The sequence below is a fragment of the Portunus trituberculatus genome, chromosome 39, assembly GCF_017591435.1.
Source record: "Portunus trituberculatus isolate SZX2019 chromosome 39, ASM1759143v1, whole genome shotgun sequence".
NCBI classification, from domain to species: domain Eukaryota; kingdom Metazoa; phylum Arthropoda; class Malacostraca; order Decapoda; family Portunidae; genus Portunus; species Portunus trituberculatus.
The window spans coordinates 22,208,589-22,223,588 of NC_059293.1; the positions used below are offsets into that span (position 1 = coordinate 22,208,589).

The following is a 15,000-nucleotide window of genomic DNA, read 5'->3' on the forward strand; positions in this document are numbered from 1 at the left end:
CTCTTTCCCTCCAATGTTTACACAAGTCCCTGACGAGCAATTTTATTCCCGGTGCAGCGTTGGTCGTTCGCAGTTTGATGTGGTATTTCCGAGTCCCGTGCGCCAGGAAGGAGGTGAATCAGGTCAGCTTCTGTGTGATCGTTGCCTTGCCGGTCGACGCCACAGCACACCACCCCGACAACCGACATACCTTCATTCTTTTGTCCCTCACTTGCTTCCTCTCTTCATTTCCTTGTCGCAAAATCCTCTTCTAATTACAAAATATACAGTGTGTGTGTGTGTGTGTGTGTGTGTGTGTGTGTGTGTGTGTGTGTGTGTGTGTGTGTGTGTGTGTGTGTGTGTGTGTGTGTGTGTGTGTGTGTGTGTGTGTGTGTGTGTGTGTGTGTGTCATTTGAGTGCCTATCTGTAAGTAGAATGCGTAAGCGTACCAGGTAGCACGTGTGTGTGTGTGTGTGTGTGTGTGTGTGTGTGTGTGTGTGTGTGTGTGTGTGTGTGTGTGTGTGTGTGTGTGTGTGTGTGTGTGTGTGTGTTTAGAAGAGGCGGGCCGGCGCTAAGAGGAGGGTGACGAAGAAGAGAGTGGGGGAGAGGCGGAGGAGAGCTGGAGAGGCGTCGTTGAGAGCCTTCATCATCTTACTGTCACACATCCTGCCCCCTGGTGAGAGAAAATAAATGACATTGTTAAACATATTACGTAACCAAATAGAACCATGCACGCACGTACGCACACACATACAAACACCTAAAGAACACACATAAAAAAAAAAAACCTTCACAAATCACAAGCAGCAGATATCAGCAAACTCCACATCACACACCCAAACCCCCCCATCTAAAACAACACTAAACAAACCAACATTTTCGAGGCGCCCTCATAGCATACCCACCTTGAGTCTCTCTTAGAACGGGCATCAGTTCATTCCAGAAGGCGCAGGCTGTGGTTCTAGGTCCCCTTCCGATCTTCGGCCACGATTCATTCGTTCCCCACACATAGTATTGCTGACCTCGGCTTGTATACAGGGGCCACTCGCTCTCCCGGGACACAGGGCGGCTGCAGGGCGAGGAAGACGAGAGGCAGGTGAGATCAGAGAGGTGTGGAGGACCAGCAGCGTGAAAAATGGAGCGTGCACATAGCTGAGAGAGGATAGCAAATATAAAACACAGTATGATTGGAATCCCAGCGATGTTACACCAGTCTTTTCAACATGAATGGGGAAAAACTCAATGTTGAACTTGAACTAATGTCAGAGAGTGATATGAGGAGCAGAATCGATAGGAGGAGGAGCAAGAGATGGAGGAGGGGAAGGAGAAGGAGGAAGGACGACGCCGATGATGATGAAAAGAAAGGGATAATTACAAGAATTTACTACATATATATATACTGCTGCTGCACTTACTTTTATTACTTCTACTTCTAATGCTACTACTTCTACTACTACTACTACTACTACTACTACTACTACTACTACTACTACTGCTGCTACTACTACTACTGCTGCTACTGCTGCTGCTACTGCTACTGCTACTACTGCTACTACTGCTGCTGCTACTGCTGCTGCTGCTGCTACTGCTGCTGCTACTACTGCTACTGCTGCTGCTGCTGCTACTGCTGCTGCTGCTACTACTGCTACTGCTACTGCTGCTACTACTACTACTACTACTACTACTACTACTACTACTACTACTACTACTACTATATCACTACCCCCTATCACATTGCAAGTATTTTTGTAGTTTTTCATACATTCACCGTTCTCTCTCTCTCTCTCTCTCTCTCTCTCTCTCTCTCTCCTCTTTCATTTTTCCTCTCTTCTCATAATTGTTCGACCTTCCCTCACTCTCTCCCGATCACCCTCCCTCTCTACCCCTGCTGCTGCTCTCTCTCTCTCTCTCTCTCTCTCTCTCTCTCTCTCTCTCTCTCTCTCTCTCTCTCTCTCTCTCTCTCTCTCTCTCTCTCTCTCTCTCTCTCTCTCTCTCTCTCTCTCTCTCTCTCTCTCTCTCTCTCTCTCTCTCTCTCTCTCTCTCTCTCTCTCTCTCTCTCTCTCTCTCTCTCTCTCTCTCTCTCTCTCTCTCTCTCTCTCTCTCTCCCTTCCGTGACAGCCGCGTGTCTGGCCGAGATGGTTTTCACTAGAGTGGCGCCAGAAATCCCGTCTCTCGTGCACAGGAGCCCCGGATCAACCTCTCTAATGGAGCGGGTGGGAGAGCCGAAGAGAGGCGGGTTAGTAAGATCCCCCGAGGACTTGAAGGTTCGAGGGAAGTGAGTGGGAGGGAAAGAAAGGAAGAAAGGAGCTGATGTAAGGCCAGGGAGGAGGAGGAACAATAATGCTAGGTGGGGTTGTGTTAGCTGGTGTGTGTGGTGGGGAGGGAATGGGATGGGGGAATTGGGACAAACAGACTGACAGATGTAGACGGAAACAGACAGACACACAGACAAAATAATTAAGTCAGTAAACATATTCCCTAAATAACAACACGAACGGCAGAACCAAAATATTTTCCCTGGCGGTGGGAAACATTTACCGCAAAACAATAACAAATTAACAACGATCCTGGTGAAGTAATTGGTGAATCATGAGCTATTGCACTCAGACACACATGGCGAGGGAAGGAAGAGAGAGAGAGAGAGAGAGAGAGAGAGAGAGAGAGAGAGAGAGAGAGAGAGAGAGAGTGTGTGTGTGTGTGTGTGTGTGTGTGTGTGTGTGTGTTCTGCTGATTATATACCTCTGAGTTAAGACTGCATTATATTTTTGATCTGCGTAGCAATGTGTGTCCTGCGTTGCCTTTGTCCTCATTGTTGTGACATTCTGCATTGTATTTCTAGTTTTCGTTGTATTCCGAGTCATTTCCACTCACTTCGCTCTATTTCTGCTCATTTCGCTAGTGTTCTGTGTTGTATTTGTGCTTAGTTCGGTAGTGCGCTGTCCGTTGGCGGCGCCTCACTAGTGAAGGACACAAGGGCGCCTCGCGTAATGATGAACTGATCAAAGCTTCACACGCCTGGCAATTTGCTGGGAGCGAGAGAGGAAACATTGTGCCAGTGTGTGTGTGTGTGTGTGTGTGTGTGTGTGTGTGTGTGTGTGTGTGTGTGTGTGTGTGTGTGTGTGTGAGTGATGCTGTATGCCAATATCGTGTCCTGACGAATATTGAGTAGGGAAGAATTTACCTCACGCACGTACGCATGCACGAAAGCACGTACACATACACATACACACACACACACACACACACACACACACACACACACACACACACACACACACACACACACACACACACACACACACACACACACACACACACACACACACACACACACACACACACACACACACACACACACACACACACACACACAGACACACACACACACACACACACTTACGAGCAAAGTACAATAATTTCAGGCACTCAACATAAATACGTTTAAAAAGACGACAGACAAAACGCGTCTCAGTCCCATTATCGCACTGAGGACAGAACAAGAGGCCAGGAAAGAAGTAAAAGCAAGTATCGACATTCCCTCTGATGCGGCGCCGCGGGAACACGCTGAGAAGAGAGAAACATGTAAGTGTGGAGGAGCGTGGCAGCGACGGAGGCAGGAAGGAGTGTTTGTGTGTCTGTGTGTGTGTGTTGGGATGTGAGGGAACGCCGTGTGACAAGGCTGAGACAGACGACTGACGTGGAGAGAGAGAGAGAGAGAGAGAGAGAGAGAGAGAGAGAGAGAGAGAGAGAGATAACGGTACTATCTATTCATTTCTACATTCGCTTCTATACATATCCATAATAAACAAAGTGGAAATGCATAACAAACTAGATAAACAAGGGCATAATAACGAGATTGAATAAATGAGTGAATAAATAAATTAATCAACAATGCATCATCATAAAAATTAATTAGAGTTTGTTTACCACACTTTTTTTTTGGCTGGAAAACTATATTCTTTTCTTTCCTCCATTGCAAAAAAACTATTCATATATTTTTTTGTTATCTATATCTATTTATCTATCTACTATCTATCTGTCTATTACTTCTCCATCTGTCTGTCTATCCATCTATTTATCTATCCATTTATCTGTTTATGTATGTATCTATCTATCTATCTTTCTATCTATCCATCCATCTATCTATCTAGCTATTTATCTATATCTGTCTATTTACGTATCTATCTATCTATCTATTTATCTTTCCATTCCCTTCTCTTTTTCCCTTCATATCTCCTCCTCCTCCTCCTCCTCCTCCTCTTCCCATCTCATCACATCACACAATGTCCTATTCCATCTTTCCTGTGTATCTTTTGTTTTATTCATGGTAAGCAATCTAATACTCTTTCTATCTCCTCTCTCTTTGTCGTGTAATCTATCTTTTCTTCATTTCTTTTTACTGCGCTCTTCCTTCTCCATCTCTCCCTCCTCACACACACACACACACACACACACACACTCTCTCTCTCTCTCTCTCTCTCTCTCTCTCTCTCTCTCTCTCTCTCTCTCTCTCTCTCTCTCTCTGGAATCCCCAATAACCCCCACAAGAGACTATTCGTTAAAAAGCAGACAGAAGAAGGCAAGATAAGGTTTAAAGACAGCCAAGTCAATGATCTGTCTGCTTACCCCGTGGCTGCGAAGAACTTGTAGTGCCGCATTATTCTGAGAGACAAATCCTTCTCGGCGGGCGTGTAGCTCAGGGACTGGTTGAGTGGCAGCCCGAACACGTAGTCAATCTCATCCCCGTGAAGCACACCCATCCACTCTCCCCAGGGGTGGTTGGTGGTCCTCTGAGGGGCAAGAATGACTGTGAGTGAAGATAGAGACGCGTGGTGGAAGGAGGAGAGGGCACAAAAGCACAGGATAGATCGGGTGTGAATCTGTGAGGCCCATATTCTGAAACATTTCCACACCTCACAGACCATCACTATTTTCAAAGGGCTCTTGTTGAAGTGAAACGGATTTGTAAGAATGTTTCAGTAATTCTAGTGACATGTTAACAAGTTTTCTGCATAATCAAAAGGACAAATACTCTTTAGAACTCGGCTAATCGTCTCTGTAGTCTTTAAAAATGGTCGCGGTGTGAGAGGGAAGCGTTTCTGAATATAGGGCTTACGTGCGGGAGAAAAGAAAATGTTTTGAAGAGACGTGAGTTGGAAGCGGGAAAAGTGACACACAGCAAAGGCTGAGGGACAGAAGCATGGAATGGAGAGGCATGAATAGTAAAAGTGCTTGGGAATAGACGTGAGGTGCAACTAAAGCTGGTTAGGAATAAGAGGAAGGATACGATGAAGTGGATATGTGTGTGAGTGGTGGAAAAAGAAAGAAAAGAGAACAGCCAGGAATGAAGGAAGAAATGAAGGCAGGAAGGAAAGGATGTACTAGATATATATAGAAGAATGCAGTGAAGGGAAGTAAAAAGAAAAGAAAAGAGAAATATGGAAAGAACGTTAGGAAGTGACAGGAAGATGTGCAGAGGGAGGAAACAAGGAGAAGAAGAAAGGATAGACGCACAAGAAGGAGTGGGAGAAAGAGAAAAAAAAAACGTAGTAAAGAACAGGAAGAGACAAAGGTGAGAGAGGACAAGAGGAGAAGAGAGAATGAAAAATAGGACGAAGAGACATGAATGGTGAAGTTAAAAGGAAAAAAAAGAAATAAAAAGGAAAGAAAGTAAACAGAAGGATGGAATATAAAGAGATATGAAAGCAGTGAGGAAGAAAGAAAGGGAGAGAAGAGGGGAGAGAAAAAAGAGAAATAGTATGCTAGATGGCGTAGGTGTGTGGACAGAGGTAGGTGTGAGAGAGAGAGGGAAAGGGAGAGGGAAGGAGAGAGGGAGGGAGAGAGGGCAACGGGTGAAAGGGGATGAGAGAGAGAGAGAGAGAGAGAGAGAGAGAGAGAGAGAGAGAGAGAGAGAGAGAGAGAGAGAGAGAGAGAGAGAGAGAACTGTGTGCATGGAAAACTGTAAAATGTGAAAGGGAACGGCAAGAGAGAGAGAGAGAGAGAGAGAGAGAGAGAGAGAGAGAGAGAGAGAGAGAGAGAGAGAGAGAGAGAGAGAGAGAATTGGAAAGAACGACAGTCTATTTCAAGGAGTTAATGAAAGAAAGAAAAAAAAGTTGATTGTAACGGAGGAGGAGGAGGAGGAGGAGGAAGATGATGAAAAGGGAAGGGGAACAAAAATAAACACAGATCACAAAATGAAAAGAAATTAAAAAAATAAGAAAAATAATAAGAAAATAGAACAAGAAAAAAATAAAACACTGAACGAGAGGAAAAAGAAAGAAATATTAACCAAAGACATGTAAACACAAGTGATAGTAAGGAAAAAAACAACTCCCCACCAACCAATTGTCTCTCTACCATGACTAAGAGAGAGAGAGAGAGAGAGAGAGAGAGAGAGAGAGAGAGAGATAAATGAAGAGAATGATAAAGACGAGGAGAAAGGAAAGTTGAGTAAATAAAGGTGAAGACCACAAGTACTGGAGGTGTGTGTTAGTGTGTATTATTCACCCTACTAAAGCTGCCCTTCTCTCTCTCTCTCTCTCTCTCTCTCTCTCTCTCTCTCTCTCTCTCTCTCTCTCTCTCTCATACCTCAAAGTTTTAATGAGGAAATTTCTAAACTTGAACCTCACCTATCTCGCTTACAATCTCTCTCTCTCTCTCTCTCTCTCTCTCTCTCTCTCTCTCTCTCTCTCTCTCTCTCTCTCTCTCTCTCTCTCTCTCTCTCTCTCTCTCTCTCCTTTCTTTTCCTTTGTCTTTCACTCTTTCTCTTGATCTCCTTCTTCCTTCCTTCTTTTGTTCTTCCTTCCCATTCTTTCTTTATTCTATACTCTCTCTCTCTCTCTCTCTCTCTCTCTCTCTCTCTCTCTTCCTGACCTTTCTGTCCCTCTCCCGACCACCTCCCCTCGAAGCCTATCCTCCTCTTTCTCCTCTCCCTTTCTCTTCCTAACCTTCGTCTATTCTACCCATATTCCCTCCTTTTACTCTTCCTCCTCCTCTTCTTTTTCCTCTTGTTCATTCTTTTCTTTCTCTTTCTCTATCCTTCTCCCTCGTACCTATCTATCCTTCATTCTTGGTCCTCGTCTATTCTATTCTTCCCTTTCTGTCATCCTCCTCCTCCTCCTCCTCCTCCTCTATAGCTCATGACCTCTTCCTCTCCAGTCCTTCCTTCCTCTCTCTCTCTCTCTCTCTCTCTCTCTCTCTCTGAGCCACACTCACGCCGCTGGTATTCTCGGAGGGAATGAAGGAGGGACGGCCTCGACTATATATATTCGTGTGTCAGGATAGAGAGGGGCGATGGAGACTAAAGGGTGACTGCCGAGAGAGAGAGAGAGAGAGAGAGAGAGAGAGAGAGAGAGAGAGAGAGAGAGAGAGAGAGAGAGAGAGAGAGAGAGAGAGAGAGAGAGAGAGAGAGAGAGAGAGAGAGAGAGAGAGAGAGAGAGAGAGAGAGAGAGAGAGAGAGAGAGAGAGAGAGAGAGATGGATAGACAGATAAGAGGAGGCAGACATGTACAGAGAAACACACACACACACACACACACACACACACACACACACACACACACACACACACACACACATACACATGGGGGCAAATCCTCGCTAACGATAATACATTCTGCTTTAAAACAGCAACGAAACTGCAGGTCTTCCATTCTCATCACCTTAATCTCTCTCTCTCTCTCTCTCTCTCTCTCTCTCTCTCTCTCTCTCTCTCTCTCTCTCTCTCTCTCTCTCTCTCTCTCTCTCTCTCTCTCTCGACTCACGTGGTTGAAGTAGTAGTAGTAGACTCTTCCACCAGCGTCGGCATACAGTTGGGCAAACAGGTTGGAGGGACACACGAAGAAGTAATCGCCCACCACCTCTCCTGCTGCCTTCTCGTTCGCTCGTCCATCGTCCGGGTTGTCCCAGTTGGTGTACTGAGGGACAAAGATACGTGTTAACTCCATGTGTGTGTTTGTATCTCACTGTACTATATCGAACCACCAAGACAGTACAAAAAGGGGAGAAAGAACAAGTTCATACCAACACTAATAGTAACCATATACAAACTAAAAGAAGGTGAAAGAAAAAAAGATCTCACAGTACAAAACTCATTCCTATACCTAATAAATTTTCAATAGGGCGGACAAGCACAGTGTTAAAAGAAAGTATCTACACGAGTATCTCATCTTCAGTGTGTGTGTGTGTGTGTGTGTGTGTGTGTGTGTGTGTGTGTGTGTGTGTGTGTGTGTGTGTGTGTGTGTGTGTGTGTGTGTGTGTGTGTGTGTGTGTGTGTGTGTGTGTGTGTGTGTGTGTGTGTGTGTGTGTGGAGGGAACTTAAATTAATCAAACCAGCAGCGTCTTATTAGCTTCCCCTTCCGGCTCGCAACACTGCTGAGAATGACTGAGGTTCATTGCGACTTTTCACCGCCATGCATGCTTACTTAGTGAAGATCTTGGCATTTCTTTGCGGTAAAAATGACGCCGCCTCCTCGCTTCCTCTTCCTGCAACTTTACCACTACTCACGCAGGAGAGGGAAAGGGAGGAAGGATGAAAGGTGAGAGAGAGAGAGAGAGAGAGAGAGAGAGAGAGAGAGAGAGAGAGAGAGAGAGAGAGAGAGAGAGAGAGAGAGAGAGAGAGAGAGAGAGAGAGAGAGAGAGAGAGAGAGAGAGAGAGAGAGAGAGAGAGAGAGAGAGAGAGAGAGAGAGAGAGAGAGAGAGAGAGAGAGAGAGAGAGAGAGAGAGAGAGAGAGAGAGAGAGAGAGAGAGAGAGAGAGAGAGAGAGAGAGAGAGAGAGAGAGAGAGAGAGAGAGAGAGAGAGAGAGAGAGAGAGAGAGAGAGAGAGAGAGAGAGAGAGAGAGAGAGAGAGAGAGAGAGAGAGAGAGAGCAGACTGCCTTCCATTCTCTCCTCAGCACATACAAAGCTACGGCCACGAATCACCACCAGACCAGAGACACCAACACCTTATATTTCCTTTGCCCGGCCTACAGTCACCTTTGCCAGCAGCAGAGGCAGTAGCAGCAAGACTCACCTGGAATATGATCGACTCTCGCTCCGCCGGTGACCAGTCCTTGAAAATCTGGTTCAGAATCTCGAGGAACTGTTCCCGTGTGAGCGCCGTGGACTCATCCTTGTCGAAGTAACTCAGGAAGTCGTACAGCATGAAGTAAGTGCCTGCGGGAAAGGTTTATACAATAGAGCTATATCCAGAAACGCTTCCCTCTCTCTTTCTCTCCCCGCGACCATTCTCAAAGACCATAAAGACGATTAGCCGAGTATCTTTTCTGTTGATAATGCAAAAAAAAAAAACTTGCTAACATGTCACTAGTATTACAGAAACATCCTTAAAAACCAGTGTCACTTCAACTGGAGCCCTTTGAAAATAGTGAAGGTGCGGCGTGGAAGTGTTTCATGAAGAGCAGGAATATATGAGAACAAATAAAATTATATACATACATACACTACTAAGAGGGATTTCTTCATTATTGTATTGTGTGTGTGTGTGTGTGTGTGAGAGAGAGAGAGAGAGAGAGAGAGAGAGAGAGAGAGAGAGAGAGAGAGAGAGAGAGAATCATGTATTGTGGTTGTGGGTAATGGGGCTTTTCTTTGAGACGTCACGAGAGGCTGGAAACTGCCGGGAACTTTTTGTGGTGTGTTGGGGAAAGGAAAAAAAAAAAAATTGCACGTAATCGAATCAGTTTGTATAATGTTTGGAGGAAAGTTTGTGGGAGAGAGGGGCGGCTTTGTGTGTGGCGTGCGCGGGTATGTATGTATGTATGTATGTATGTGTGTATGTGTGTGTGGCGTGCGCGGGTATGAATGTATGTATGTATGTATGTGTGTGTGGCGTGCGCGGATATGTATGTATGCATGTATGTATGTGTGTGTGGCGTGCGCGGGTATGTATGTATGTATGTATGTGTGTGTGGCGTGCGCGGGTATGTATGTATGTATGTATGTATGTATGTATGTATATATAAGTGCACGCTCTTACTTGCTTCCTTACTCCACCTCATTGTATCTTAATTTACCTTCTCTCTCTCTCTCTCTCTCTCTCTCTCTCTCTCTCTCTCTCTCTCTCTCTCTCTCTCTCTCTCTCTCTCTCTCTCTCTCTCTCTCTCTCTCAAACACACACACACACACACACACACACACACACACACACACACACACACCAGAATAAAGTAAGGCACGTCAGGGTTCGGTAAAGTAAGGTAAGGTAAGGTGAGATAAATTGAGGCGGGAGAAGGAAAAGGAAGTGGATCTATCTTACCCGTGACGTAACCTCGCCTTACCTGCGGAAAATGAATTAGTCTTCCGACGAGGGTGAAGGTTAAGGGCGAGGGGGAAATTATTGAGAGACGGGACGGGAAACACTGAAGGAAGGAAGGAGGAAGAGGAAGAAGTGAAGTAAGAGAGAGAGGGGGAGGAGCAGTGGCAAGTACAGGGAAACTTTGATGATGGAAAGAAGAGGAGGAGTAAAAGTGACGAGGGAAATTATTCAGAAATGGGACGGGAAAAGTGAAGGAAGGAAAAAGGAAGGAAGGAAGGAAGGAAGAAATGAAGGAAGGAAGGAATAAGGAAGGGAGGAAGGAGGGAGAGAGGCAAAGGAGTGAAGCAGGAGAGAGGGAGGTGGTGAGCTAAGTGCAGAAAAACTTTGATGATGGAGTGAGAAGGTGGAATAAAAGTGATGAGATTCTTCCCGGGTAAGGAAGTGGTGCCTCGAGACACTAAGAAAAACGAAACTCCAGAAGCGTGTGAGGCTCAGACACTCAGACAAGTTTCGCTCCTTACAGAAAGACAGACAGAAAACGTACGCCGGAGGTTTGCACGGAAAGTTAGCGTAAGGAAGAAAAAGATGAAGAGATGAAAGAAAAATAAAACTGAAGCTTAGAATTTCTGAAATCCAGAGTTAAGATGGAAGGTTAAAGATACAAATGAGAGAGGGAAATTTGAGGACACACGCCTGGGAATGTGTTTAAAGAAGCAGGTTCAAGGTCAGGACGTAAAGTAGGAAGGGAGAAGTTTGTAGGGGTTTGAGAGGGAAATTCGGCAGTGGAAGGGGAGGCGGCTCGAGGGAGGATGTAGCACAGGGAAGGAAGGACCAAGTCAGGGCCAAGACAAGTTTGTACAAGTTAGAAGGAAAGTTAGAGAGTCATTTAAGTAGCCAAGAAGTTACCGCTAGGAAAAGGGGTCGGTAGTGTTTAGGTTTCTCTCACTCTCTCTCTCTCTCTCTCTCTCTCTCTCTCTCTCTCTCTCTCTCTCTCTCTCTCTCTCTCTCTCTCTCTCTCTCTCTCTCTCTCTCTCTCTCTCGTGATATAGAAGCACAACAAATAGCAGCCATTATATCTTGACATCCTCCACCTGCCTTCTCTTCCTCTCCATCCATCCACTCCTCCCTTCCCCTCCCTCCTCCAATCCTCACTCACCGTCTCTCCGTCTCTTTTCCTTCCTGCACTACTTGCCGCGTGAAGGTGAAGAATACAGTGTAATCTTCAAAAGAGATTATTCACTACGGCCCACACGCAGGCAATACATTGTGTCAGGGAGGAGGAGGAAGAGGAGGATGAGGAGGTAAAAGAGGGAGCATTTTATGGAGGAAACAATGTCGAGGGTGAGAGAGCAAGAGAGTGTGGGATACTGTTTTGGTAAGTGTAGGAAGGCCCTCAGGGTTTTGGAGAAAGAAAGATGGAACGCGGGAGAGAGGGGGGGGCATGCTGTGTGGGAGGACCAGTGGGTGAAAACACGGCAAGCAGAGAGTCTCATTGAAACAAGCAGGTCAGGAGTGGCATGGCACGGAACGGGGAGCAAGTGAGAGGGCCTTAGGGGTGGGGATGGGTGGGAGGGGGAGTAAGTGAGGACGGCCTGGGAGTGTGAGAAGGATGGGAGGGCTGTGAGTGAGGGCTGCAGGATAGTGGGAGTGAGTGAGCGAGTTATGGGGGAGGAGGGTAGTTCAATGGTGCATAGTGATCTACGAGACGGGAGGAGGAGGGACGGGAGAGATAGTGGAGGTTAAGGTGTTGAATGGGGAAGACTCACCTTCATCTAGGTTGGAGCCAATGAGAATTTCCGTCTTCTTCACCTCCCCGCGGCGGATCATATCGAGAGGTTCGTCCGGCAGAAATTCGCCGTCCACGATGGGGGTAGAGGGGAACTGCATGAGGCCGAGGTAGCTGTTCCATTGCGCCAGCGAGATGGTGGCGGCGTCCACGGTGCGCATGCAGGACATCACGCCGCCGGGGTCCTCGGTGACCAGCGTGGCGTTGCAGCCCACGTCCTCCACCAGTTTGACGGCGATGTCGTAGGCCTTCTCTCGCGTCATGATGGACCATGGGGAGTTGACCACGCCTGACTGCAGAATGGCGCGTTGGAACAGGTGGCTGGAGATGGGAGACAGCAGGTGCACGGCAATGGAGCCCGCGCCCGCCGACTCCCCAAACAGCGTGATGCGGTCTGGGTCGCCGCCGAAAAACTTAATGTTGTTGCGGATCCACTTGATGGCTAGCGCCTGGTCGTACATGCCCACATTGCCCGGGGCGTCTTCCATCTTGAGGTAGAGATAGCCGAAGGCGCCGCAGCGGTACTGCATGGAGGTGATGATCATGTCAGTGTTGGCCACCAGCAGGTCGGCATCGTACACCTCCAGCGTGGTGGTGCCGCCCATGTAGCCGCCGCCGTAGATCCACACCAGCACCTCGGAGGGGCGTGCGTCGGACTCCCGCAGGTGGGCAGGGGCCCAGATGTTGAGGTAGAGGCAGTCCTCGGAGAGATCAGTGTTGGGGTTCCACATCTCCTCGCCGTGGAAGCCGGGGAAGTAGGTGAAGGGCTCCTGCACGCACGAGTTGGGCAGCTTGGTGGCCTCCAGGATGCCTGCCCACGGCGTCACCGGCACAGGCTTCTTGTAGCGGAGTTCTCCTACAGGGGGCTGGGCGAAGGGGATGCCGTAGAAGGTGTCAACGTTCTTGCCGAGCACGTTCCTCCTGAAGCCCCGCACCAGACCAGTGGTGGTGTGCACCACTAGTGGGTCACGCGGCCGCGCCGTCTTGATCTTGCGCTCCTTGTCCTCCCGCCGTGGCTCGTTCACCTCCAGCGTGGAGGAGTTAATGAGGCTGTTGTGAAGGTCTGCGGCGGCACTCAGTCCAAGCAGACCCAGCAGCATCAAACACACCGACGCCCTCGCCGCCATAATGCTCATCGTATGTTGTGTTAGCCGCCCAGTATCAGGAGGTGACCCTCAGTGGGCGGGGGCGCATCAATGGTGCTCGCTCATCACCCAGAGGCACGGCTGTCCGCGGCCCGCGGCGCTGCGTGAGGTCGCGGCGGCTTCCTCCTCGGGATGTCACCGTCCGATTCTGTAGGATGAAAATATTATATGAAGTGGTAAGTTTGTGTTGGTGAAGGTGGGCGGGCGCTGCAAGGCAACGTTGCCACCCTTTGTGTTTGCCAACAATGGTGCTTTGTCCCGGCAACACGGCAGCTCGGTGCCGCATTTGTGCAATATTCCTCGGCGGAGTATAATTAAAAAGATGCAGACTTCCCTCTCCCCGTAATGTCTTTTGTCTGCACGCCGAGGAGGCGAATGACACACAGAAAGACGCCCAGGGAGACACACACACACACACACACACACACACACACACACACACACACACACACACACACGCGCGCGCATGCACGCACGCACACACACACGCACGCACGCACGCGCACACACGCACACACGCACACACACACACACACACACACACACACACACACAGAGAGAGAGAGAGAGAGAGAGAGAGAGAGAGAGAGAGAGTTTTCACAAAAAACACAGGGAACATTACATCATGGTTTCATTTCTTTAAAAGTAAACTTTAGTAATTCGAGAGAGCGTGCCTGCACTCCACCACTAGTCTGCTCCTGTATACTCGTACATACGAATGACCCTACCCACCCTCCAAATATACATACACACATACATACATACACAGTTATACGAAATATGAAGTGAAATTTCAACAAAAAACACCAGCGTTAATCCGTTCTCCCGCACCCTAATCTCTCTCTCTCTCTCTCTCTCTCTCTCTCTCTCTCTCTCTCTCTCTCTCTCTCTCTCTCTCTCTCTCTCTCTCTCTCTCTCTCTCTCTCTCTCTCTCTCTCTCTCTCTCTCTCTCTCTCTCTCTCTCTCTCTCTCTCTCTCTCTCTCTCTCCTTCTTCCTCCTCCTCCTGGTGCTCCTCCCTCTGGTTCTCTCGTGGTGCAGGTTTCCAGCACGCATGCCGATCTCTAAGTTGCCTTGCCTGGTGGCCAAGAATGCCAGACTTGCTGTGAAGGTCACCACCAGCAACCTTGCCGCGCGGGTCTGCGCCTGTGGCGGAGGCTCACTCATCAGGACAAGCTTGGCATCGCTTCCTCCAGACACGCGAGGCGAAGCTCCACGCACGGAACATCCGCCGAATTACATGTCTTCACGCCATGGGGGAGGGTATGACAGGGCAAGGCCTCGTATGCGTGCCTCCCGCTGTCCGCGGCTTTTTCGCTACAAAAAGGCATAGTTTAGTTCCTGACTTGATGCTGAAGGAAGTCACTCACGCAGTCAAGGTTGTTCAATTTATATGAAGCCGCCGCCAACTCGCCAGGCCAGCCCAGCAACTATCGCGTGCCAGAGGCCTGGCTGCTTTGAGGCACCAAAAGTTTGAGAGCAGCAAATCTCGCGCCGAGCTAACACAAGAGCCAACCACTTTATTTTCAACTAACTTCATGGGCAACTATTTTTCATTACGAACAACACTTTTGTATTGAGCGTAACACGGCAATAATTCCTTGACTTTCTTTTCCCTCATATATATTGCAGAGATTCTAAGGCGAGGCTTCGAGGCGCGACTCGCTCCGAGTGTAGAGGAATGTCGATACATCACCGTGACGTCAACAATAGTAGCTGCCTCCCTACTCTGAATAATATACCACCAACACCACCTCCACCGCCTTACGTCACGTCACGTCACGCTCTACTCTACTCTACTACTGTCTTGTATTAAACATATATATATATATATATATAT

The 15,000-nt window shown here is 47.9% G+C and overlaps 1 protein-coding gene across 1 annotated transcript in view; it reads right to left on the minus strand.

The window, feature by feature from the left end:
• Positions 1–15,000, minus strand: part of LOC123515552 (acetylcholinesterase-like) — a 57,270-nt gene that overhangs the window by 1,438 nt on the left and 40,832 nt on the right. The window contains exons 2-7 of the mRNA XM_045274285.1: positions 11,998–13,310; positions 8,990–9,132; positions 7,742–7,894; positions 4,606–4,769; positions 885–1,048; positions 1–652 (exon numbers count right to left, since the gene is read on the minus strand). The exon at positions 1–652 is cut by the window's left edge and continues 1,438 nt beyond it. Of these exons, the coding sequence (XP_045130220.1) occupies positions 531–652; positions 885–1,048; positions 4,606–4,769; positions 7,742–7,894; positions 8,990–9,132; positions 11,998–13,153 (1,902 nt within the window). The 5' untranslated portion in view covers positions 13,154–13,310 and the 3' untranslated portion in view covers positions 1–530. The remainder of the gene's footprint in view (positions 653–884; positions 1,049–4,605; positions 4,770–7,741; positions 7,895–8,989; positions 9,133–11,997; positions 13,311–15,000) is intronic.